A 23955-nucleotide genomic window follows, 5' to 3' on the forward strand; every position below is an offset into this window, starting at 1 on the left:
TACAAAAGAGATATCAATGAAGGTCGAACTGGAGAACGCATTCTTACAGCTCAGTCTTCGTCTAGTGTACAGAGAACTGCAAGATGGCGAGATTCTCTATTGCTTTCCTCCTACTCGGAACCCTACGCTGCTGTTTGGCATCACCTCACCAGCATTTTGCCCGAGGCACTACCGCTCTGATACCAAGCGCAACTTCAGCATCGCCGGATTCAACCCCACCTCCATCTCCGGCAATCGATCAAAGGCAGCACTCCAAGCATGTCAACGACTTCTATAGACTCTACGGCTGGCTTAAGCCTGGAGCGTCCGTATCAGACAGCGAGCTTCCGAGAGCCATACGAAAGATACAAAAGAAGCTCAAAGAGCCTGTCACTGGGGCTTTCAGCGATAAGATGATGGACATGATGAGCGGGCCGCGTTGTGGCACGGAACAACCGTACAATACGACAGATGCAGAGGACGCCTCGGACGTTGAGCGACGATACGTACTCTGGGGCCCGAAGTGGGCGAAGACGACGTTGACATGGCGCTTCGACAGTTATACGAATGATCTGTCTACAGCGCGCCAGCAAAGCACGATCAGGTTAGTCAAGCTTCCACGTTTTGGATATTCGCTACTATGTATGCTATGGTATGGGACTTCTTCAGCTCAATCTCTGCGGTTACGTCTCCCAGTCCAATAATCCTGGTCGCTAATGCTGCAAAGTGCCGCTTTTGCCCAATGGATGAATTACATACCCCTCAACATCGTACCAGCAGCCTCAAACGCTAAAGCTGACATCAACATCCGCTTTTCTCCCCTCGGTCGAGACGATACGCGTTACGGTTTTACGTCGATGGTCTCTGAAGGCACCTCCATGTCGTCTGGCAACATCAATGTGACCTTCAATGATGATTACCAGTGGACAGATGACCGCCTTTTCGGGTATACGGCTGTTCATGAGATCGGTCACGCTCTCGGGATGAGCCACAGTGGCGTCGAGGCGGCCATAATGTTCGCCTACTACGATGGTAGCATACGCCCTATGCATCCAGACGACAAGATGGGTATACACAGCATCTACGGCTGGAAGAGCCCGATTTGGAATCGTATCGATTCAGGCTCAGCAATCACAAATATGATCCAAGTCACGTCCAACACAGCTACTGCTTCAGCCAATGACGGTCTGTACCAGATGCGTTCATCGGGGCAGATTCTTCGCTACTCAAATGGTGCGTGGGTAGTCGCCGACAACAACAAAGATACTGCTCAAATCACCGGTGCAAACGGGAACCTCTACCAACGACACTACGACGGAGGCACCTTCCACTGGACAGGTAGCGCATCGAACTGGCAAGCTCTTAGCAATACCGACTCGAACGTGATTGAGATTGTTGCTGCAGCTGACCAACTATACTCGCGTCGCAAAGATGGATGGGTAGCCCGGCTCTCTGGTACATCGTGGCTCAGCATCGAACAGCCTTCCGCTCCAGGCTCCAGGCAAATAGCTGTCACCGACGACAAAACACTTTGGAATCTCCTCACGAACGGATACCTTGTTCGCTCCCTGTGGCCTCACAACTCAGGCCAATGGGCCATCGTTGATGACAACGCGAAGAATATCGCCATCGCAGTTGGCGGCAACGAATTCTACAAATTGCAGAGCGATGGCTTAGTAGTGTGGTTGAACACGGCTGGTCCTAGTTGGAAAACTATTGAGAAAGCTGGAAGTGTGGGTATATATGCTGTGGGGGGCTTATTGTATAGTAGACATGGCGATGGAAGTTTATGGAGATATACTGGCACTCCGGAAGTGTGGGAGATGATAGACAATAGGAGTGGAATGGCCGTTAGTATTGTGGGTGATCGGGCGGGAGGGGTTTGGGGGTTGTCTAGTACGAGTGAGATCTGGACGTTGGTTTCGTGAGCTTCGTTGTATCGACCCATGGTCTTGCCTAGTACGTAGGTGTTTACTACATGTTTTGTTGCTTGAAATCTATAGTGTGGTCCCCGAATTCTGCACAGCTTTCTCAAACCAGACCTTGTGTTGATCTTGGGGTCGACAAATCATAACAACATGTTGCTAGTTTTAAGCATAGGGTACAATGTCTCTTCTTAGCTGCGATAGAGGAGTATGTAACGGCGGCAGATGGTGCAATGTCAACTCAAATGGAGTACGGAAAAACGGACACCTTGGAGTAATATAGTGCCTACTAAGAAGGCTACCCCTCGCCTACAGTTCACTCATCATCGTCTAGGGGCATCTCATCGGCCAGCGGATGCTCAGACAAATAGGCCAGCCTCTACAGGCGCAAACTTGACCTGATCAGCTTGTATCTCCTCCAACAATCCATTGCCTGGGTACTCATCCAGATCCAGATCAACATACCCCCTCTCCGCCCATTTCCTCGCAGAAACAAAAAGCGATCGCCCGTTGACATTCGCATCACTCAGAATCCTTAATAAACACTGCCCTGCATCTTCCATCGTAGCGAACTGCACCCCCGCCTTCTCCACGGCATCAAAATCTTCGTGCGATAGGATGCCCGTGCGCACGTACCATGGCGAAATCATGTTGATGCGAGACCCGTAGTAGTACGCCGTTCGACGCAGCGAATGCATGATGCCGCGCATCGCATACTTTGACGCGCTATACTGGGGCCCTCGCGGACAGTCTAGGTAAGCCGCTCCAGATCCGATGAGAACGAGACAGGTATCTGTTTGGGAGGGGGATGGGGAAGTGCCGTTTTGGGTCATGAAATAGTGGGATGCGAGTTTGGTGGTGTAGAGTGCGCCGTTGAGGTTTACGGAGATGATGTCGAGGTTGGGCTTTTGTGGGGGTTGGGAGGGACCGTTGGATGTGAAGACGTCGTCGGCGTGTATGATGCCGGCGTTGGCGACTACGTAGTCGATCTTGCCGGTGGCGGATAGGGAGGTGGCTTCGCTGAAGAGGCGGACTTGGTCGTCCCAGTTTGTTACGTCGCAGTGTACGAATCGACAGTCTTTCAGTTCGGAGGCAAGCTGTTGTCCGCGATGCACATCGCGGTCTCCGAAACACACCTTCACGCCTGCGTTGACCAGTGCTCGGACGTATGCTTCCCCGAGACCACTGCCGCCTGCCAATGAGGTTAGCTGGCTTTTCAACGAACGTACCAGGTACTACTGCAGCGACTATGGTGTTTGGAATTAGGGCTGCGCATACCTCCAGTTACTACAGCAGTCTTTCCTGCTAGATGGCTGACATCGAAGTCAATCGTGCAATCGACAGGTTTCGTAGGGGTGGAGCCAGGCATGGTGATGACCAAATCTAAAGATCTTGTGAGGATGAAAGAGCGAATGAATATTGGATCGAAGACCGACCGAGCTCCTTTTATAGCTCAGATCTCATTCCATACTCTGACACGAACCGCTGTACATAGGTGTTTCCCAGTGTGGTCAGATATCGACCTAGATAGGTAGGGGCCATGGAGTTAAGGAGCGGGTATGTGCAACCAGCTGACAGACACCATTGTAATGTAGTCTTAGCCGCTACTCGATGTTATATTCTGGATTTGTAGACTATGAAATAGGTTTTGGGTGAGAAGTGACCGAATGAGTAGTGTCGGGATGGTGTGGCGGTAGGCAACGCGCTAATGCAGCCTGCTGACACGCTGGGCAAACACCGAATGTGTGCAGGCCGAACGCCCTTCACGCCGTGTCGTCATAGTATTTGGGGTTTCTCATACTCATACGCGCAACTAATGCAAGAGATATAAGGAACTGATGCCTGAACGCGCCGAGTGTAGCATACCTACTGGAGCGCGTCCTAGACAGGGCCGAAGATACCCGGTCCCCGCGTGGCTAGCGCCTCAGACTGTGACATGTCCAGGCGTGCATTCCCACTTGTCGTTCCTGTCGTTCCTCAACTTCAACTTTCTAGTATGGTGACTTAGTTCCACAAACCGATATTCTGCTCAACATCTTCGGCATGCGTTTGCAAGATGCTGCCGTCTCCGTTGCCGAGGTCCAGCCCCACATCTCCCCACATCCCTGTGTCAACAGTCTGGGGTGCCACGCGGGGTGGCTGGCGAAGACGGGTATGTAATGACATGTAGTCTAGATAGCGTTCTAGATCTTGAGCAGAGTTTTGGAATGTAACGCGTACGCGAAACAAACAATGTCGACCGAAGAGTGTACCCTACACCATCCCACACTACAGCGGACCTTGCGTGGAACATCATCCGCGTCAACAACACAGTTTCGCAACCTAAAGTACGCATCGATACCGGTACGATACAAGGATTCGATTCCAGACGATAGGCTTGAAGTTGGGGAGGATGGGGTTTTCGACGCTACGCAATTCGGACCATCATGTCCACAATTACGTGGAGCTCAGGCATGGGACCTGACTTTAGTCGGAGATGCCGTCTTGCCTTGCAGCCCTGGTCAGGGCGATACAGAGAGAATGAATGAGTTCGACTGCCTGAACGTAATCGTCACGGTGCCCAAGGATATCCCGAGCGATGCAAAGAGTGGAGGACGAGGTCTTCCAGTGTTCGTGTGGGTACATGGTGGTGGTCTCAGCATCGGAGCAAACAGTTGGCCACAGTATGATCTACTTCGATTTGTCCAGCGAGGTGTAGAAACCGGTAAACCCTTCATTGGCGTTTCGATAGCATACCGAGTCAACGTATTTGGTTTCCTGGCCAGCGATGAGATTGGTGCAGCCGGTAACATGGGTTATAAAGATCAGGTGCTGGCTTTCCGATGGGTCAAGAAGCATATCGCGGGTTTTGGAGGCGATCCGAACAACATCACTACTGCAGGCGAGTCGGCAGGAGCGATTTCGCTATCAACGCTCCTCTGCGCGAACGTTGGGGACGAGGGGCTCTTTGAGCGTGTTGTCATCATGAGTGGCGAGGCATCTTTACGCAAGTGGAGGAACAAATGGTGGCATCAGAAGATGTGCGAAGATCAGTCTACCTATCTGAAAATCGAAAGCAACGATATCGAGAGCAGGAGAAGGATCTTATTGGACACCGATGCGGAAGAGTTAGCTCAGAGATTACCTTTAGCACAGCATTTCGCCGCAACAGTCGACGGCCAATTCTTCACACAAGAAGTCACGATCGAGTCGATAATGGATGGCTCAAGCGCCGTACACAAGCCATCATGGTGCAAGGAGTTTGTAATAGGCGACACAGAGCACGACGCCCTCATTCTGAAAGGCCGACTGCTCGACCAGCCCAACAGTTTTGGGCGCCTTCTCAAGGCGTGCGAAACACACCTTTCTCCACTCGAGACCCTCGGACTACTACAGGCCTATCTTATTGATGGCAACGTATCAAAGGAAGTCAGAGGAGAGCGCTTGTTAGTACTCGCATCTGAACTCCGCTTCTATCTACCAGCGCTAGCAGCATATAGGGGATGGGAAGCTCTCTCACCACCAAGACCAGCATCACGATACCACTTCCACGTCCCCAACCCAATAGATGGGCCTTTCAAGGGTCTCGCAGCCCACGAGCTCGATGTTGCATATCTCTTCCAGAATTTCGACCCTTACTTCAGTGATGGCGACAGGAGGATAGCACGGGCTATGCAAGACCAGTTCATCCGATATATCCACGGCGAAGGGTGGGTTGAGGATGGCAACATGTTGGCGTTTGACAAAGACGGCACCACGGTGATCGATGATGAGAGGTATGATGAGATGTACCGAAAGAGAAGGGGAAGTCTACTGGAGAAGATCGGAATGGAAAGGTTATGGCGTGTTGCCGAGATGTGGCAGGGTGTGCGACAGGAGGAAGAACAGTACGCAAATTTCTCGGGCGACTCGAAGCTATGAAGGATATGTATATCATCACTTCTAGCTACTTTGTGGGGTTTCTTATGACCTTTTCAACGCAAATACCAAGGTCAATGATGACCTAATCGAGACTCAGCAATTTGACCTATTCACTCGAATTGTGCATGGCAACGTGACCTTGCCTGTTTGGGACTAGCCCTCCACCGTTTGTAAGTCACAACTCAACCTTCGAAATCTGCGTCGTTTCGCACAGAGAATCCACATCCGAGTCAAATCATCCCATAACTGTATCGCTACATCCCTCCGTTGTCACACACCACCAAGCACCACCGTTCATTCAATGTCCAGCTCAGAAGAAGAAGTCCCCTTCTTCTCAACCTTGAAATGGCGGAGGCGAACAAACGTAGTCAACGTAAACAACGCAACCCACAATCCACAACCCACAACCATGACATCCGTTTCAACTGATCTAACCCTCAACCCCCAGCAGCCTATCCTCTTCGGCGACGGCCTCCCAACCAAGCGTCCCAAAGCCACCTCCCCACCCTGGGCACCATGGATCGATCCCGGCCGCGAAGTCCTCTCCGAGGCCGAATCCCGATGGTCGCTCTACCTGTACTACGAGTTCGACAGAAAGACACTGTTCTTTGAACAAGTGCCTGTTCCAAACATAAGCGCCGTCGCACCAGACGCGTCGCAATGGCCGTGGCCAGCCAAGTTCTTCGACGAAACAGCCAACCAGATCACTGAGCGGAACGCAAAGGAGTCTGCGTTTCTTCGTCTGCCGCGAGAATTGAGGTGGGTGATATATCAGTATGTGATTGCGGATAGTGATGGGACAGTTGGCAACGTTACTAGTGCTGGAGTCGTTTCACACGCGACGTCCAGGTATCCGTTGCTGCGAGTTTGTCGACAGGTGTACGCTGAGAGGGGGCTCATCCCCACGTCTTGAAGGCATGTCTTGTCGTATCAATCTGGAGTTGCCGCATACCGAGGTGGATTGGAGCTGGAGATTTCGGTATACCTACGGGCGGCGGATACTGAGGTGGTCTCTAAGGCTACTAGCTGGCGCAGGATTGTAACGCGCTCCGAAGGTAGAGGTTGTTTGGCTCACTGCTCGTAAGACAAGGCAGTGAGAGCTCTTTTGAAACCTCTCAAGGAAGCGGAGCTGTTGTAGTATTTCGTCGTCATCAGGTAGACTTGTTGTGTGTAGCCAGACATGAATGAACGAAGCTCAAGGGAAGCTGAATATGTCTAGAGTATGAGTATATTATAGCATCGGGATGCGTACATCCAGAAAACTACAAGTTTTGTCCATGTACACCGGTTTCCCGTCCCCTTCCCCATCAACCCAGTTCTCCTGGAGCGCGAACTAGCACGCGCCCACCTTCATTCCTTCCTCCACTACCGCCGCCCTGATTACGATTTCAATCCCATTGAAGAAGTACACATTACAGCTCCATATCTCTCCAACGCGCCCTTCACGCTCGCCAACACATAAAGAAAAGAAAAGCGTTCGTTCGTGAACTCTTCAAAGGAAGTATTCAAAGTAGACACCAATGCAGGAGAAAATGTAGAAAGAAAGGAAAAAGCAATGGAAATAATGGTGGGCTGCGCTAGCCGCGTGGTATCAAATCAATCCTGGTCCAACTTTAAATATATCAATCAGCCCACTAGGCTTTCGTCGTCGTCTTGATGAAATCGGAAATACGAAACATGGCCGGTAGCAAGTCCGCCATTGAATAGTCCTGGCTGTCGCCTGTCTCATTCGATTGTTCAGTTTCTCCAAGTGGTGTCGAGGCGGCTACAGGGCCACCATCAGGGATTGGAGTCTCTCCATCATCAGTCGAGGGGGCTACAATCCGAATTTCAGGGACTGGTATCACCCTATCATCAGTCGTGACAGCTACAGGGCCACTGGATGTGTCTTGTGGAGCAACGCTATCGCTATCGGCTGTCAAAATCGCAGGGGTGGCAGAACCGCCTAGATTGCTGGAGCTCGAGGTCCCGAGAGCGTTCCGAACAGCTGCTCCGGCGGCAGACGTCCTACGTTACCTAACCGATCGGGGTAAGACGTCGGGGCAGGGGAATAGCCCTGTTGCTTTTTGCGGAACCATTCGATAACGATACCGATAACGACGAGGAGGAAGGTGAGGACGAGAGCGATGGCGAGACCAATGAGAACAATGGCCCATAGCGCAAGATGCTTGTCTGAGAGTCGTTAGCATACAGACCGAGATTGGAAATGGTTTCTGCGACTTACTTGACTGTCTGAAGAATGAGTTGGGGTTCTCTACAAACACAGAGGACAGGCTTCCAGTTTGTGTCGAACCGTCTTGGCCCTTGGTAGCAAGGAGGAAGGGAGTGAGTGTAGTGCCATTGAAAAGCGCGGCAGATGCTGTTTTACCCGCAAACGAAGTAATGTTGAGCTGGCCCATAAGAAGGAGATCTTGGTTACGGTCGATGATATCGGATTCGCCATGGTCTTCGGACAGAGAAAGGACCTGAATACCACGAATTTCGGTCGAGCTACCGAACATGGCCCCGTCGGCAGGCACCCACTTGGTACCGTCAAATCGCTGCAGGAACGCAGTGCCATCGCTTGCTGTACCAGCGGCCCAGAATTGGTCTCCGTTACGGTTAGCAATGGTTAGAGCAGTGACCGGACCAGGGAGGTCGTTAGCACCGGGGACGACCGCGAATTGCCTGCTTGATGAGTCGTAGGTCAGAATCTTGGTCTGGTTGGTGCCAGAAGTGAGGTTGCCCGCAATGAGTAGACTGTTGTCGCTAACCCATGTGAGCGACGAGACGTCACCGGAAAGGCCATTGCCTGGTGCAGTCCACTGACTACGCTCGGTATTCCAGATGCACACCGCAGCACAGCTCAAGGCGCCAGCGGACTGGAACTGACCTGCGACGAAGATGTCCTTGGACTTCGGTCGTGGAGCGATGGCGTTGACTGTGACGTTCACACCCTGTAGCGGTGGGGGCTGAGCCTTCGTGAACGAATTGCTGTTTAGGTCGTAGGCGACAACACCAGCAACACGATTGTTGTTGAGCTGACCGCTGATCATGCCACCGGCATACAAGACATTGTCCAAGACAGCGACAGCCGCAAAGGTGGAGTTGGCATCCAGCTCGTCGTCAAAGCCGGTTACTTTGTCAGAGTCGTTACCATCAATGATGAGGAGGTTGGTGATGTTGCGATCCTCTGCGCCCTTGGTTGCGAAGTGTCCAGCGAGGATCGTCTTGTTCATGCCGTTTTCCTTGTAGAAAGTACCAGTACGGACTCCAGTGGTGTTGAGGTTTTGTCCTTGAACGATGGCTCGCTTACGAGAGGGGGTCTGCTGCTGCTGTTGCGCTTGGATCTTGATGGGGAAAGCACTGAGTGACAGTTCATCTCCACTTTCGAGCTCAGCAGTACCGCTCGCGAGAAGAGCACCAGATGACACGGACCCGCCATACCAACGTTCACCTCCGGGAACATCAGCGAAAGTCATCAGTCTACCGGACATGGCGAGAGAGTAGAAGTCCAGGTTGTGCAGCCAGTTACCACGAGATGGCACCCAGACTGCAAAGTCATTAACGCTGGTGCTGGGGTTGTTACCAAAGGCATTGACCCGGCTGAAGAATCCGCTGACAGCGAGCACGTCTTCGGGAGTATTGGCCGTGATGTTGAGCGAGAACGGTACCAAGTACAGCACGACACCATCTACACCGGCACCAAGGGGTTGCCACTGGTTGTTGGTCAAGGTAGCTACTCCGCCAAGGCCTGCTACGTTGTTCTCCGCCGTGTTGGTGAAGTTACCACCGACGTACAGTGTACTAGCGTTGTGAAACATAGTCATGACTTGATTGTTGAGTCCTTTGCCGGGAAGTGCGCTGGGCTTTTCCTCTCCCTGTCGAACTTCGAAGATGTTGTTGCGGTCGTCGCTGCTGTTGAAGGATCCGCCGACATAGAGTGTCTTGTCACCTGTTGTGACAGTGGTGACGAAAGCCTTCTCCCTAGGAATGAGGCTGGCTCCGGCGGCAGTGATGACCGACTTGGTAAAGTCGTCCGCGTCTACGGTCTGACCAGGCTTGTACTCGAAGAGACCGTTCAAGTTACCTGACGTAGCCTTCAGAAGCGTGAAGCGCACCCTCTGTGCAACGACAGTCAAGGGGCCAGGGCCTTGTCCGCTTGCAGGTCGAAGGATGACTTGTGGACGGGAGCCATCGGTGACATCGATGAAGCCGTTGTAGACCTCGTCGTACTTGTCGAAGTTGTTGGTCTGCCAGAGCTCAACGCTGTTGGGCTCGCCGCCCAATTGTGCTGTGACGTTGACCCGACCGCGGGTGCCACAAGTACCATCACCCTGGCATCCAGGCGTATAAATGGTGACAGAGTAGTTGCCAGACTGTTTGATGTCGGGCAGGAAGGTGACGCTGGTCGACTCGGTGTCGATGGGTGTGCCCTGCAGAGATGTGGTGAGATACCTGGAGGAGCTGTCGTGTGACGGAGAGACCTGCCAAGAGCCGGTAGAGGTTGCTTCTGACCCTGACGTGGTTGAACCACAGTTCTTGGGCTCGTTGAAGTCGTTGACTGCATAGGAGTACATGGCGTCCTGGAACAGCTGGATACCGTTAAGACCACCACCCTGACCGTACCATTCCGAGACGTCGATCCTGAACGCGTTCATACCAACGACGTTGACGAAGGAGAAGTCCTGCGCAGTGGTGTTGCCCTCGGGCAGGGGGCATGTGGCGTCGCAAAAGCGCTTTTGTCCGGTTCCGGGGTCAGTGAAGGTCAGGTTCAAGATACCGCCGTCTGGAAGTGCAGTGAAGCGGAAAGTCTTGCTACCACGGCCCTCGAAGTCCGTGTTGTAGAGCTTCATGCTTGTTGGCTCGAAACCGAAGCCAAAGTCGGCCTTCCAGAATCCGGGCGATCGATCGGCGAGCAGCCATGTCGAGCCGGCGCCTTGCGTGGAAAAGTCGGCTTTGCATGCGATATTCTTGGGGTCTGAGAGGCCGTTCTGGCCGGAGCTTGTCTGGGCGGATATGTCTGCGGTAGCGATGGGGATGACCTGCGTGTTGTTTTCGCTCGACACAATCGACGCATTGCCTCCTCCGAGACCGTTGAACTCTCCTCCAAAAATTATGTTGTCATTGGACCGGATGATGGAGTGGATGGGGCCATTGAAGCCATTGAACGATAGGTCTTCCCAGCCGTTCTTCCATACTAGAGCGTTGGACGAGTTCGCACCTTCTAGACTTCCTCCCACGTAGACCTGACCGCCATCTCTATCACAGTAGAGCGCGTTGACCGATCCAGTAAGTCCTTCGAGTGGAGTGACATTGCCGTTGTTGGGGTCGAGCAGCGCGATGCCTCCAGGTGTGCGAAGATCGCCAACACTAGTAAAGTTGCCTGCGAACACGACTCGTTCCGCGCCATTGACCTGGAGCGCGCACATGGCCTTGATGTCGGCATCTGTGGTGTTGATCGTCGCAAAGACGCCGTTGGGATAGCGTGCAAGGAGAGCTCCTCCAGTAGCGGGAGTGTTTTGATTTTGGCCTTCATACTGGTAGAGCGATATCGAATCGAAATCTCCAGCGAAGGCTATCCGGCCTAAATCGTCGAGGTTGAGGTTGGGATTTGGGACGGGTTTGAAATTATAGGCCGCGACTTGCGAAGCCACGAGCAGCGAAAGGGTGAGCTTGCCGGCCGCCGTGCGCAGAAGGGCAGCGAATGACTCCTTCATGGCAGCGGTGGGTAGCGAGGTCGATGGGAAGAATAGTGTTGGAGGTGCGAGTGTCGGAGGCGACTGTTATGAAGAAGGGATGGCCACGTTAGGCATGGGAGCGGGTGTCGGTGGGCGGGGAGGCAGGTGCGGTTTGCTCAGGGTCGTCACGATCGCTGGATCCGGTAGGCTGGTTCCAGTGAAGCTGTCAATTAGCCTTGCAAGGGCGCGCAATGGTCTCCGGAATCGATTATGGACGGCAGGAACGAGGAGGGCGAGAGTCGGTCGCTCTTGCGATGCAGGCGTTCGCGGATGAGGAAGTGCCGGAGGAGCGTTGCTTGGCGCACGGTGAATGTGACGGTGATGGTACGGGGGGGGTGTATTAGGTGCAGGTTGCTGCTGTGATGCTGTCTTTACTGGTTGGTTTCCTGAAACGAATGACTGAGGTGAGGGTTGCGCGTGCTTGAAGGTGTCTGGGAGCCGGCTTCCCGTGTGGCACTGCTTTTTGGGAGAGTTGTCAGAAGAGCCGTCAATCGCGTCGAAGGGAAGGGGCGCCCGGGGCTGGAGCTTGTGCGCTGATGAGAGGCCGCCAAGTGCTGGCGTGATTGGCAGGCCGTGTGCGCTAGTGGGTCCTAAGATTGAGCCTGCAGTAGCGTGCATGTGCGAACCGCGACGATTGAATATCGATTCGGTGCGACAAACACGTTCAAATTCAAGCTTGCAGGGTGTTCGCCGTCGCATTCACGAGAGTGTCCTGGACGACCGTGGTTGTTGTTGGGAGCCAAAGCAAAGAAACGCGTCACTCGCTGCGCCGTTGTCATCTGACCTGCCCCTTTATCCCAGCAGACGCACCGCACAACGCCCGCTGTATAGCCGCTGCAGGGCGGTGCAACTAACAACTTGACGACGCACTCTCCCGTCATCGTGGCTGGGGTAGCACCATGTTCCTGCCCGCTACCCAATTCCTTAATCACCTTTGTGCGACCATGGTCGCGCATGTCTTTCACTGCTCTCAACAACAGCTTTGTTCACTAATATTGCTCTTCGGCGCCGTTTCTTCTTACATCCGAGACTGCTAGGCGTTTGGCATTGATGCCTGAGGTGGCCAGACCTCGACCTCCAACATCGTGAATGCAACGGCATTTGTAATTCCTGCTGCGTCACATCTTACGACCGTTATGTTATACTCTGGCACTTGGCTCGCCACTTGCGTCAAACTCAGTTGATAAGATAGGTGGACGGCATAATCGCGATGAGTTGTTCTGGTGATGACGCACGTCTGCCATCCAGACCCTTGCCCGGATCGCTGCCCAGGTGTCAACGGTCACGACGCACGACGGCGTGTTTCACGACTCATCCCGGCCGCTCCTGAGACCCAACCGTTGATGCTTGACCCGGTCGAGCGAAGTCTCACCCGCCTGTGCACCAAAAATACATTCGAGGCCTTCTTCAACTTCGATCGTGAGGCGAGTTTACATACGAGGCGCGTCTGTACAACAGACAACATCAATTTCGTTGCTAGGCACACTCAATATCATTGTATCAAGAGATTAACATTATGTATCTGGTCGACCAAATAAGCTCCAACGCCGCGCTGATGCTTCCAAAAAAACAAGAATCTTCATATCCGCACCTGGCCTCTTACATCACAGGCTGCTCTTTCTCAACGTCCCCAACCTTGTCCTTGTCCACGAAACCCCTCTCCGTGTCCATGGCACCATTCATGTCGTAAGCCTTGATGAACCAACTGCCGAGCAGGGCCACTGCACTAAATGCCAACATGACGATCCAGATGTACTTGAGTGCGTCCGTGTAACTTTCCCTGAGTTGCTCTCTCATCTCTCCCTCAGGCATCTCCTTGATGATCTCCACTAGCCCAGCCGCATCGCGAGAATATTCCGCCGCCAGATCAGCAAGTAGAGGGAACGTAAGCATTTTCTTCTTCATCTGGTTCTGGAAGGTGACACCCCCAATGGCAACACCGAGCGTCTGCCCAAAGGCACGGAAGAAGGAGAACATGTTCGCGGCGTAGGCCTGGTCTTTGGCCGTCGCTGAAGCCTGTACGGCCAGAGCCATGGCAGGAAACAAAATGCCCGTTCCAACACCGCCAACCAGATTGAGAAAGATCCAAGACACTGTAGATGTGTTCGGCTTGAGCATGATGAGGAGGCCCATACCGAGTGTGGCGAGGAACCATCCAGCGCGGTTTGCCCATCGATATTGTCCTGTGACTGCGATTGCAATGCCCGTTGCGACTGAAGCTGGCGCCACAGTGAATGTCCACGGAAACATGGCCACTCCGGCAAGGATCGGACCGAAGCCTTTGACAGCTTCGAAGTAGAGTGGCATGTAATAGAGGAGGGCCCACAGTATGATGCCGTGAATGACCGTCGACACGTAAAGAATGGCAGCGGACGTGTTCTTGAATACCGACGTGCGGATGAGGGGGTTGGCGGCGAAGTACTCGATATACACACCGAAGGCGATCATACCAATGGCACAGACAATCAGGGGCACGAGGGTACGCCATGAGTCCCAGGCATACTGCACTCCGCCCCACGTGACGGGAATGAGGAAACCAGTCGTCGAGGCAAGAAATAGCACCATACCAATCCAGTCGACCTCTCGGAGCTTCGCAAAGAAGGTGCCATGTTTCTGGTTGAGCTTGAGAAAAATTGTCACCAAAGCAGCTCCGAGGCCGAGGAAGGGCAAGTTAACCCAGAATATCCAGCGCCATGATACGTTTTGGGCAAAACCACCACCTATAGGTTATTAGTACGGATTGTTCGGTTGTGGTGTTCAGCACTCACCCAGGAGAGGTCCTGCGACAGTACCGATCGACCACATAGCTCCGAAGAAGCTGAACCACTTTCCCCTCTCACGGAGCGGTACAGTGTCGACTACGACCATTTCTGTCAAGCAAATGATACCGCCACCACCAATTCCCTGAATTGATCGACCAACCAAGACGACGGTGAAGTTGTCGGCCACGGCGGGGATGATTGAGCCAGCTAGGAAGAATCCCAGACTGACGTAGATCAGTGCTTTGCGCCCAAAGATGTGTGAGAATGATCCGAGAACTGGCTGGAAGACAGTTGACGTTAACAGAAAAGACGTTCCGCTCCAGAAGGCTTCAATGGCAGATCCGTGCAGTGCTTTGGCCATGATCTGGGGAATGTTAGCCTAGAAGTGTGCAGTTGATATCATGGACATACTGGTAGCGCGACTGAGATTGAAGTGGCATCCAGTGCGGCCATGAGTGTGATGATACAGAGACTGCCAAAGGCGGCCAGGAAGCGCCATCCAGGCTTGAATTTTTCAGTCTCAGGAGCTTCGAACTTATCAGACGCTGATTCGCTCAAGGGCTCTGTGTGAGGTATGTCGGTTTTTAGTTCGTCCTGGCCGGACAGTGATGAAGGTGTCGTCATGGTATGCTGGTTGCTGAGCAATATTGCGAAGGAGGCCGACCCAATTATATGAGATGGATGCGAGGCTGAGATAGCTACGAGTTGAACGGCTCGTGACGATGATGCCAATCAGATGTTGTCTGACTGATCGTCGCTTTTGAAACGATTGTCAGTCTAGATATACTTGCTGCAAGCCGTGCTTATACGACATGACGGACGAAGATGCCATTTGACCGGTGTAGAATCAGAGCGCAGGAGTATTCACATACACCCCTCGGGACAACATTGCAGTGTAACATCTTTCGACCGGACATCTTACTTCAGCCTCAAGCCATCGCACTAACCACATTGCTCCATCACCTTACAACACCGCGAAAACGTGGTCGGTGCAGCAAGACTTTGGCTTACGGTGGCACTCAAAGGCGCGGCCGAAATCAGGAAATCACTGTCGGAACCAATCAGACTAGATAGCAAACCTTTCAGATCGGGCACAAGACGCGATATGGCGTTTTGGCGCAAGTATGTTTAGCGTGCATGCGATGCTGATGGGCTGCCACATCCAACGCTGTGCGGGGAGTTGTTCATCCGGCTCTAGGCCAATCTGAACTGGCGCGTTTTCGAGTCTCTCCGACGAGAGCAATGTTGACGTTATTGCCTGAAAAATAAGTCTCACATTACCAATCACGGCGGTATGAGTGTGGAGATTGCACATGATGTAGAGTATAGTTGTCGATTGAGATGTCGTACAGCTTACAGTTGCTGATCAGATGGCCGCGCCTCAGGGCCGGAGGTGGTTGAGCGCTAGTCACGAATCCGGCGAAGAGGCTTGGCGTTGCTGGAATACGCGAATTGACATGATGCATGCGTCCCACCCTCTTCAATCGACAGACTGCTTTTATGCAACATCACCCATCATGCCATTCATCGATTCGGACTGGTGCTTGCACAATACATTGTCGTCTTTGGGATCTAGCGCTTAGCTGTGACTGCTTGTCCTCCAGGTGCCGACATGTGGAATCGCGAACTTGGGAAACCCGGCCTCCAGATGCCTAAGCACCTCACTGAGAAGAAACAAAGTGGATGTTCGCAATGAGCTGCTCTACTAGCAGCTGTGTACAGATCTTGCTTGGGCCAATGCGGGGCCGCATTCATTCCGTAGGCTCCAAAATAGAAAAGTTATTGACTTTCGTTTTGCGATAGGGCACCCCTAAGCGATCCGTTCCTGTTGATCGCCACGTGCAGCTCTTGATGGCGCTCTTCTTTGTTTGTAAACTTCTGGAAGCACTTCGGAGTGCGCAAGTAAGGAGTGTGTTCCAACGACTTGTACCTGCTCGCGACGGTCCAGGACGAAGGAGCGCATCTACCTAGATATCCTTGAAGCATCATACCTTGAGGTCATCACCGCCCGAGAACATGGACCGAACCGTGGGGTCCTTCAAGTCCTTCATTCGAACCGTACCGCCAAATCCGAGCACCTTGAGCGACGTCTCGCCATTGACTCCAGGTAGTCAGACACTTTACCCTCTAATCATGCCATCACCGCTGAAGCAACTGGACACCGATGTTAACTTCACTCCATGGATAGCGCCCACCGAATGGGATTCCATTCCACCTGCTCAGCCGGTTCCGGTCTCTGCGACCCGCGAATGCTCCCCACTAATACCAGAGCCGTCTCCCAGTATTGGCAGCATACGGACAGAGTCTTGGTCCTGGTCGGCGGAGACAAGCGACTTTAAGCCTGCACCATTGCGACCTGTACGTCAATACTCGGACCCTGCATCTAACCAACCAACACGCGAACTGTCGAGATCTTCGTCGCATGGAAAGGCCCTAGACACTCTTATCTCTCCCACCTTTTCAACACCATGCGCAGATGTCATATACCAAACATCAAACGATTCACGTAGAGCGAAAGCATACGTATCGTTGGGCATAATGTGGCCGAGAGAGACGAAGACTGGATGCGAATACTGGTCTGCCACTCCGGATGAAGACAGCACTACACGAATATCTCCAGCATTACGAGGGAAGAAATTACCACCATTGTACCGTGCGAGCCCATTGTTGGATGATGAATGCGAGGATGAGGAGCTGAGCGATAAGTTGCTACTTCTAGGCTTCTCGCAGGACTATCATGGTGTACTAGCGGACCAATACTATGAATGCAGAGCTCTTCGACCTCGAAGCAGCGTTCGGAATGTCACCCCAACAGGGTTGTCCATGTGCGGCTGCATACCAATTCCAAAGTTCCGATCGAGAACCTACAAGTCGATGTCAGAGCAGCCGGCAGGAAGAAAGCCTTCGAACATGCGCAGGAAAACTAAAAAGAGGAGCCTTTGGACACCACTCCAGCACATTGATCGAGAAGACCAGCAACCATCCCTCGATGAAGGAACACCCCCGCGCTTTACCAAAGGATCTACCACTCCCCATCAGAAATCTGTTTCACGCGTTCCGTCCCGAGCTAAGGGCCAGAGGACCAACAAGTCACGCGCTGGATCTATCGAACATACAGAGACCGAAAAACCTTCCCATAGCTCGCAAAGAACAGCCTCTGAGTCTTCTTCCCAAGGATGCCGCAGCGTTCTGTTCCGGCTCCCCAGAGGTTTTGCTCTGGTTCGCCTATCTTCAGCTACAACATCGCATTCCGAAGCGACAAATAGCTGCGATGCTCTTCCAAGTGAGCATGAACGACAAAAGTCGAGCGCAGTATCCGACTACCCCTGGCGCAGGTCATCCTGGTACAATTCATCTCCGCCGACTTCTCCAACCGCGCTCGAATACCCACCTCCGCTTCCAGTCTATACGTCGCAAATTCCGAGGTCTCAATCGGTGGGTCCCTCACCATATCCAGCTAGCAAAACGCGGGTGGAAGAGACACATGACGAAGTACTGCCTGATGAAGAGGATAATAGGAATAGTAATGGTCTGGTGAAAAGAGCACGGGATGTGCGCGATACCTGGCGAAGGCATCAGCGAGATACTAGGCAAGATAAGCTTAAACGCAGTATTAGGGTTGTTGGGCTTGTAGACCCGACATTAGCGGCTGGTTATGAGAAGTCTTGGGGTAGACGTGATGGAGACGATAGCAGTGACTAGGGATATAATATCAAAGCACACAGTTGAGAATTAAGATCCCACGACTAAAGACTACTCGAACTAAAGACTCCTTCCTCGAATCTAGCCATCAAGACCAAGACTCAATGAAAAAGTAGATCTCTTATCGGCTGAGGCAGTGTCCGCGAACGATCCAGCGTTCATACGAAGTACCTCACCAGAAAGACACTCGAAATGCGGTTCGAGCTCTGTTGCTTCTGTATATCCAAGTGGAATAGAGGCCTTACCTCGTACCCCATGACGCGACGTTGTCGCGTCACTGAATCACCCAAGAGCGATTCAGCGAGGAGACCACCGAAAGAGTAGATAGACTGAAGAGTGACTGTAGGTAGACTCGCACCTGTACAGTATCCAGATGGGGGCATGACTCCTTACTAATACAAGACCAGCAAGCGGGACCCATCCTCCGGTGTGGCCCAGAGGTCACGCGCCCGGACGCGTGAGTCCTCCAATCCATGACATGTAATGATAGGCGTTACATATCACCAGATGGGGCGTCTGGCGCAAGAGTCGTCTATCCAGAATTGTTATACAGGTGCCCGCACGTGTATGATGATAGTTCGGAAAGCGCTATCTTCCCGATACTATCAAAGCTGTGTGTTGTTCGTGCAACGAAGCGGGAGGTGAGTGACCGCGAGTCGACCTGCGACAGTCGCAGTGTGACCTCGACAGCTGTTCTGCCACGGCCAGCGTGAGAACAGTGTCACTCTAAGTACCCCAGAGAGGTCAAGTACAAGCCAGCTCGTACTTGCAGGGCGGACGCTCCTGACAAAGAGACCGCTCGTCGCGGATAATTAGTGTAGCGTGCAATTTGACGTTTCGGGGTGTCAGACCTTGCCCAGAACTGGTGGCTGTGTCAGTGAAGTTAGGGATTTGGGAGTGGGAACTGGCCTTACTATTTGTGTCGGTTCGGGAAGGTCTGCATGAGATTTCGCGCTCTCCAATAATTGGGCGCATTTGCGTGGCGAGGGACGCAGGTGGGACGTTGAAGGAGGAGAGAAGGTGAGGGCAAGCGTTATCAAGTAGAAGCTCCGGCTTTGGCCAAGGCGCTAGCGCGGAGTCACGTTAGTAGTGAATGTCGTCGGAAACGTCATCACCACTCCACAACGACAAACAACTTGGTGAAGGTCAATTTTCTATCTCCCGATACAGTCGCTACGATCATTACTACAAGCAGATCGTAGGCCTTTTGACATCCAGGACGTCACATTTGGATTAGACGGTCGTGATAGGTTGACAGAACGAGGGAGTGCACTTCGACCACATCGGCGTCTGGCGCCTACTATGATGTAATGAGCCCAACACTGTAGGTCAATGAAGCGCTCATATGTCTACGTTGGTTTTTTCGGCCTAGAACTAGAGGTTAGTAAAGCGCTCATATGTCTACGATGGTTTATTCAGCCCAAAACTATATGTTAATAAAGCCCTCACATGTCTACAATGATCTACTTAGCCCAGAATTATGAGTCGATCAAACGCCCGGGCGCATTCATCGCTTTCTCAGGCGTTCCTGAAGGTATATTCAATGACATGTAAGCGAATACAGAGGTAACTGTACCTGTGCAGGTAGGGTAAATAAAGCAATGACGTACGCAAGATATAGGTATGTTCCGGCGCAAACGCGAACCGCAAGCGCGCCTCATAACGCTTTGACTCCGCTAGGTAACCTCTAGGGCAACTCATCCTATGTATTTCTACATCTGGTTAACACTCTGTATTCGTTAACTCTAGGGTTGCCTCGACATGACTGAAGATCTAGCTCACATGTAAGCCTCAACCCGGTTGCTAGACAAGTATAAGATGGACACTGACTTCGTATATCAGCACTGCGGCCAACGCCCGCGACTCACCACTGCTGCGACTTCCTGCCGAACTTCGCAATCAAGTCTTCGAATACGTATTCGATGATGTGCGATTCCACGTTGACAAGACCACCACGCCAATCCTATCTCCTCAGCACCACTCCTACTGTATCACGAGCTCTGAAGTGCACGTTCGATTCCTCATACCGTCTACATGTCGCCAGGTCTACGCGGAGACAGCGGTCATGCCCTATCGTTCCGCAGTCCTCGAGTTCACCAGCCCACAAAGGCTCATGAACTGGTTGAGAGACTTGCCACCGGGAGTTAGAGGAAACGTGAGTGAGATTTCTTTCTACGAAAGCAGTGTTGCTTGCCTGATATCGCGAGGAACATCTAGTGAAAGTAGCGTTGGAGCCCAGCAACACGACTGGCTCATTGAGGCCTGTAGCTCGCTTTAAGGCCTAGAACGCGTTCACTTCGGTACTTATACGAGGACGTTCGATACAGAACTGACTGCGGGTGTCGAGTTCCTCCAAGAACAACTCGCCAAGTCGGACGGAAGGAAGGTGGAAGTAGTCCTGCGGTAAGCTGCTCCTTGGGCCTTATTTGGCTGTCTTTGCAAAATATCTAACATTCTTCAGAACCCGCGTACTATCTTAGTCGCAGGTGGACAGAGTATAATCCGGTCCGGTACAAAACCACCTTGAGGCATACGAAGTGACGTGGCTCTCTCGTCTTGTACATCGCCGCGATGATGTCTGCTGCTAAACGGGGTTTGCGATTTGGAAATACCACTAGAAATGTATTTGTATTCCTTGGAAGCAGTAATAGCATCTCGAACTAATTACGAAAGCGTCTTGTCGCCTTCAAACCACCATCTCCCAAATCTGACCACCACCCATCAAGCGCCAAAGGCCGCCCTTGCGATCGCCAGCCACCTCACCTCTGGAAGCCCTCTGGTCGATCGTCTCCCAAACCATTGGTGTTCCTGAGTACCGCGAGTAACTTCCGTCCAGAAGCTCAACATACAGATAGTCTCCGACCGCATAAATGTTGTTGACCACTCTGCCGCTGTCGATCAGAGTCCACCCTCCTGTCGCATTCATCTTGAGAACTTGGTTCGCGCTGCTATCCCATCTGTAGACGTTGTTACCTCCCACGGCCAATTTGGCAGTGTAAGTGCTGTTGACAATCTTCCATTGACCGGCGTTGTAGGGCGCTGGCGTGCGTACGATGGTGCCGTTGTAGAGACGATTCCACATTGTGAGTTCATCGTCGAACAGGATCTGGGTCGAGCTGGAACTATCTGTGATGGGAGGCTGGTCGATGGTAACCCAAGCGCCGTCAGATAAGCGTGCGACGGAGCCGTCTTTTCGTTGTGCAAAGAGCTGATCACCCGCGGCAACGATGTTGTAGACACTCGTGTCTGTACCACTCGTCGACTCCCACTCTCCAGGCTGACCCAGCCAGCGGAACGTACCACCATCGAGGTGCCTCTGCCAAAGGTTGCCGTTAGCGCCGGCGATCTGGTAGGTCTGCTCGTAGTTGTCGACGGTTGTCCAAGCGCTGTTGATGTACCGCTGGATCTGACCGGTTGGGCGCACGATGTAAAGACCATCGTTGGCGGCTGAAAGACCTGAAGATGATGTTACAGTGATGACGTTATTGATCCTCGCGACATCGTCAATCTTGATCCATTTTGGCGCAGCCCTCGACGCTACGGCACTTGAGAGCAGAGAACTGGTCTCTCCTCCGATCTTCGGATGGGGCGATGCAAGGCAAGTAGAGAAGGCTCCGAGAAGCAATTGGATATAAAACGACTTCATGCTCGGACGATACGTGCGGTTGACGAGTTTTAGAGAAGGGTGCTGAAAGCTGCAGCGGGAAGACTGTCTGAGGCTTTATACGTGTTCCAGCGGTGTAATCTAGAGCCTTCGTGATTAGTTTGTAAACCTCGGCTGGTTTGTCACATACATGATATGCAGGTATTTGGCGAAGCATCGTGGACTGTTCCTTCGCTTCATCCCGCTAAGTTGTACTCGACCCTGGACTAGATCGGGGCGTATACCTTGGCATTATTGTGAGGCCTGATGGCGCGTTCTTGTAATTGGCAGGATTGTAAGCGAAGTATATAGCTTCTGGCAGGTGGGAGAAATTGGGATGCGGTTGGTGGATGTGGTGAATGCACGAATGGGTCGCGGACCGACCCGGCAATGTCAGCCTTGGTGTCGAACGTCAAGTAAAGAATCTACAAGTAGATGGATTTGTTCTGCACACTTCCTGAGCACGCGTTTGTTCCTCCATCTCTTCGGCGCTTTGAGGAGCGTTCGATCTACTCGTTGGCACCCTGGGACCCCAGCAAGACACGTCGCGTCGCGTTGCGTAGTTATCCGGCTATATTGAGAGTCCAACGCACCAAGCGAGCTTTCCTGGATGATGAGGATGGGAGGCCTTTCAACAAATTTCTTCGCAGCGGATCCGAATGCTGGTTAGATCATGCATACTGCATGCAATGTTAGACTGTCGACGCGCTCTCGTGCTAACGCAAAAATTGGAAATAGATGCGGCTCTATAGTTCGTGGCGGTATCAGGGTCCAGTGAAAGCGCCGTGCTGGAGAGTCGAGACGTCTACGCAGGATTCCGGAAGCCACCTGGGCATCAAGTTTCGCCTAGCTCGGGGCGTATTGAAATGTAAGCTTCATGGAACAGGAAGGTACTAAATGTGTGGACCGATACGCGGAGGATCGTCCAAAGGATGTTGGTCAGAGACGAAAAGACGACAAGTGGCACATCGCTTCGCGACGCTACCTAGGTAATCTTGGGTAAATGCGTGTCGGGAGCGGCAGAGTCACGTGACCTGGTCATGATTCGTGCGACGACGTTTGGATGCAGATGGCCTTGTGACTCCTGTAGGATTGCAGTAGGTAGAAGTAGGTTAGGAGAAGTCGCTCGTCGGGGCGTGATGATGCAGGGCGGTGCGCAAATGGTTCAAAGACCCCGCCGCACCGCTCGTGCCTTAGCGTCACCGCCAGCCCGCCCTGTCACCAGTTCCGTTGTTGACTTCGAGGCCGCAATACTACGTCCGAGCCCGCCAGTCCCCGTCAGACGGCAATGAACTTCTTGAACGGAGCGAAATTAGACCCCTCTCTTCGCCGCCGCCAGTGGGCTTGAGGCCGCTCAAGGACCATGGAGAAACGACATATAAAGGCGACAATCATGTCAATGTCTAAAGTCCATCACAAGCTTCCACTCTTGTATTTACTGCGACCTTAGTCAGACACGTACCAAGATTCCTCCGAAAGCCTTTCATCTTCTCCAATGGCTCACCGAAATCGCCTCACAAACGCCCACGTCCTTGTCTTCGGCGGCACTTCAGGGATCGGCTATGCCATCGCCAACATGGCCCTCGCATCCGGCGCGCTCGTAACAATCTCTGGATCTGGCCAAACCAAAGTCGACAAAAAAGTCGAGATGCTGCGATCTCTGTACCCAAGCATGCCAGCCTCCAATGTAGCAGGCATCGCCGTCGACCTTATGGATAAAGAGAACTTGGAGTTCAACTTGAAGGCTATGCTGGACAAAGTGACCGAGGGCGGCGAGAAGAAGATCGATCATATCGCTTTCACAGCCGGCAATCCGCTCTCGCTGCCCAAAGTTGCGGAGATTGAAGTGAAGACCTTGATGGAAGGCTTCACAGTTCGCTTTCTCGCCCCGTGTGCCTTGGCCAAGCTGATTACGACGGGCGATTACATGCCCAAAAGCTCCAATAGCTCAATCACGCTTACTGGGGGCACAAACACACATCGTCCAATGCCGAACTGGACCCTAGGCGCAGCGGTCGGCGCCTCAATTGAGGGCTTGACGCGCGGTCTGGCGGTGGACATGGCTCCCATTCGCACGAATATCGTCCACCCCGGCGCGATCCAAACAGAGTTGTTCCATGATTTCTTCAAAAGCGCTCCCCCTGAGATGATGGAGAAGATGAAGAAGGGGAGCAGCCTGACGGGGGAGTTAGGGCGCCCGGAAGATATAGCGGAGGCATATGGCTGGGTCATGAAGGATCGGTTCGCGAATGGGACGCAGGTGAATAGCGATGGCGGGCGATTGTTGGTCGGTACCGAGTAAAAGGCTTGAGCCCAGCTGTACA

General features: G+C 52.7%; 8 protein-coding genes across 8 annotated transcripts; 4 read left to right on the top strand and 4 right to left on the bottom strand.

Moving 5' to 3' along the window:
• Positions 1 to 83: 83 nt before the first annotated feature.
• On the top strand, positions 84 to 1699 carry J4E86_008132 (uncharacterized protein; the record flags this gene model as incomplete). Its single annotated transcript, XM_051448646.1, has 3 exons — positions 84 to 583; positions 707 to 1658; positions 1685 to 1699. 3 exons carry the CDS (start codon positions 84 to 86, stop codon positions 1697 to 1699), a joined length of 1467 nt encoding a protein of 488 aa, XP_051300242.1.
• A 564-nt stretch (positions 1700 to 2263) lies between these two features.
• Positions 2264 to 3273, bottom strand: J4E86_008133 (uncharacterized protein; the record flags this gene model as incomplete). Its single annotated transcript, XM_051448647.1, has 2 exons — positions 2264 to 3096; positions 3183 to 3273. 2 exons carry the CDS (start codon positions 3271 to 3273, stop codon positions 2264 to 2266), a joined length of 924 nt encoding a protein of 307 aa, XP_051300243.1.
• An 863-nt stretch (positions 3274 to 4136) lies between these two features.
• J4E86_008134 (uncharacterized protein) lies at positions 4137 to 5804 on the top strand (the record flags this gene model as incomplete). Its single annotated transcript, XM_051448648.1, has 3 exons — positions 4137 to 4152; positions 4179 to 4204; positions 4233 to 5804. 3 exons carry the CDS (start codon positions 4137 to 4139, stop codon positions 5802 to 5804), a joined length of 1614 nt encoding a protein of 537 aa, XP_051300244.1.
• Positions 5805 to 6213: 409 nt separating this feature from the next.
• On the top strand, positions 6214 to 6717 carry J4E86_008135 (uncharacterized protein; the record flags this gene model as incomplete). Its single annotated transcript, XM_051448649.1, has 1 exon — positions 6214 to 6717. The coding sequence occupies one exon, from the start codon at positions 6214 to 6216 to the stop codon at positions 6715 to 6717; it is 504 nt and encodes a 167-aa protein (XP_051300245.1).
• Positions 6718 to 7749: 1032 nt separating this feature from the next.
• J4E86_008136 (uncharacterized protein) lies at positions 7750 to 11503 on the bottom strand (the record flags this gene model as incomplete). The annotated part of the gene is made up of 2 exons (XM_051448650.1): positions 7750 to 7976; positions 8029 to 11503. 2 exons carry the CDS (start codon positions 11501 to 11503, stop codon positions 7750 to 7752), a joined length of 3702 nt encoding a protein of 1233 aa, XP_051300246.1.
• A 1620-nt stretch (positions 11504 to 13123) lies between these two features.
• Positions 13124 to 14910, bottom strand: J4E86_008137 (uncharacterized protein; the record flags this gene model as incomplete). Its single annotated transcript, XM_051448651.1, has 3 exons — positions 13124 to 14244; positions 14293 to 14650; positions 14698 to 14910. The coding sequence occupies 3 exons, from the start codon at positions 14908 to 14910 to the stop codon at positions 13124 to 13126; spliced, it is 1692 nt and encodes a 563-aa protein (XP_051300247.1).
• Positions 14911 to 20674: 5764 nt separating this feature from the next.
• On the bottom strand, positions 20675 to 21634 carry J4E86_008138 (uncharacterized protein; the record flags this gene model as incomplete). Its single annotated transcript, XM_051448652.1, has 1 exon — positions 20675 to 21634. One exon carries the CDS (start codon positions 21632 to 21634, stop codon positions 20675 to 20677), a length of 960 nt encoding a protein of 319 aa, XP_051300248.1.
• A 1573-nt stretch (positions 21635 to 23207) lies between these two features.
• J4E86_008139 (uncharacterized protein) lies at positions 23208 to 23933 on the top strand (the record flags this gene model as incomplete). Its single annotated transcript, XM_051448653.1, has 1 exon — positions 23208 to 23933. One exon carries the CDS (start codon positions 23208 to 23210, stop codon positions 23931 to 23933), a length of 726 nt encoding a protein of 241 aa, XP_051300249.1.
• Between the last annotated feature and the right edge of the window lie 22 nt (positions 23934 to 23955).

Source organism: Alternaria arbusti (assembly GCF_024043155.1).
Source record: "Alternaria arbusti strain BMP 1465 chromosome Unknown scaffold_12, whole genome shotgun sequence".
NCBI lineage: Eukaryota > Fungi > Ascomycota > Dothideomycetes > Pleosporales > Pleosporaceae > Alternaria > Alternaria arbusti.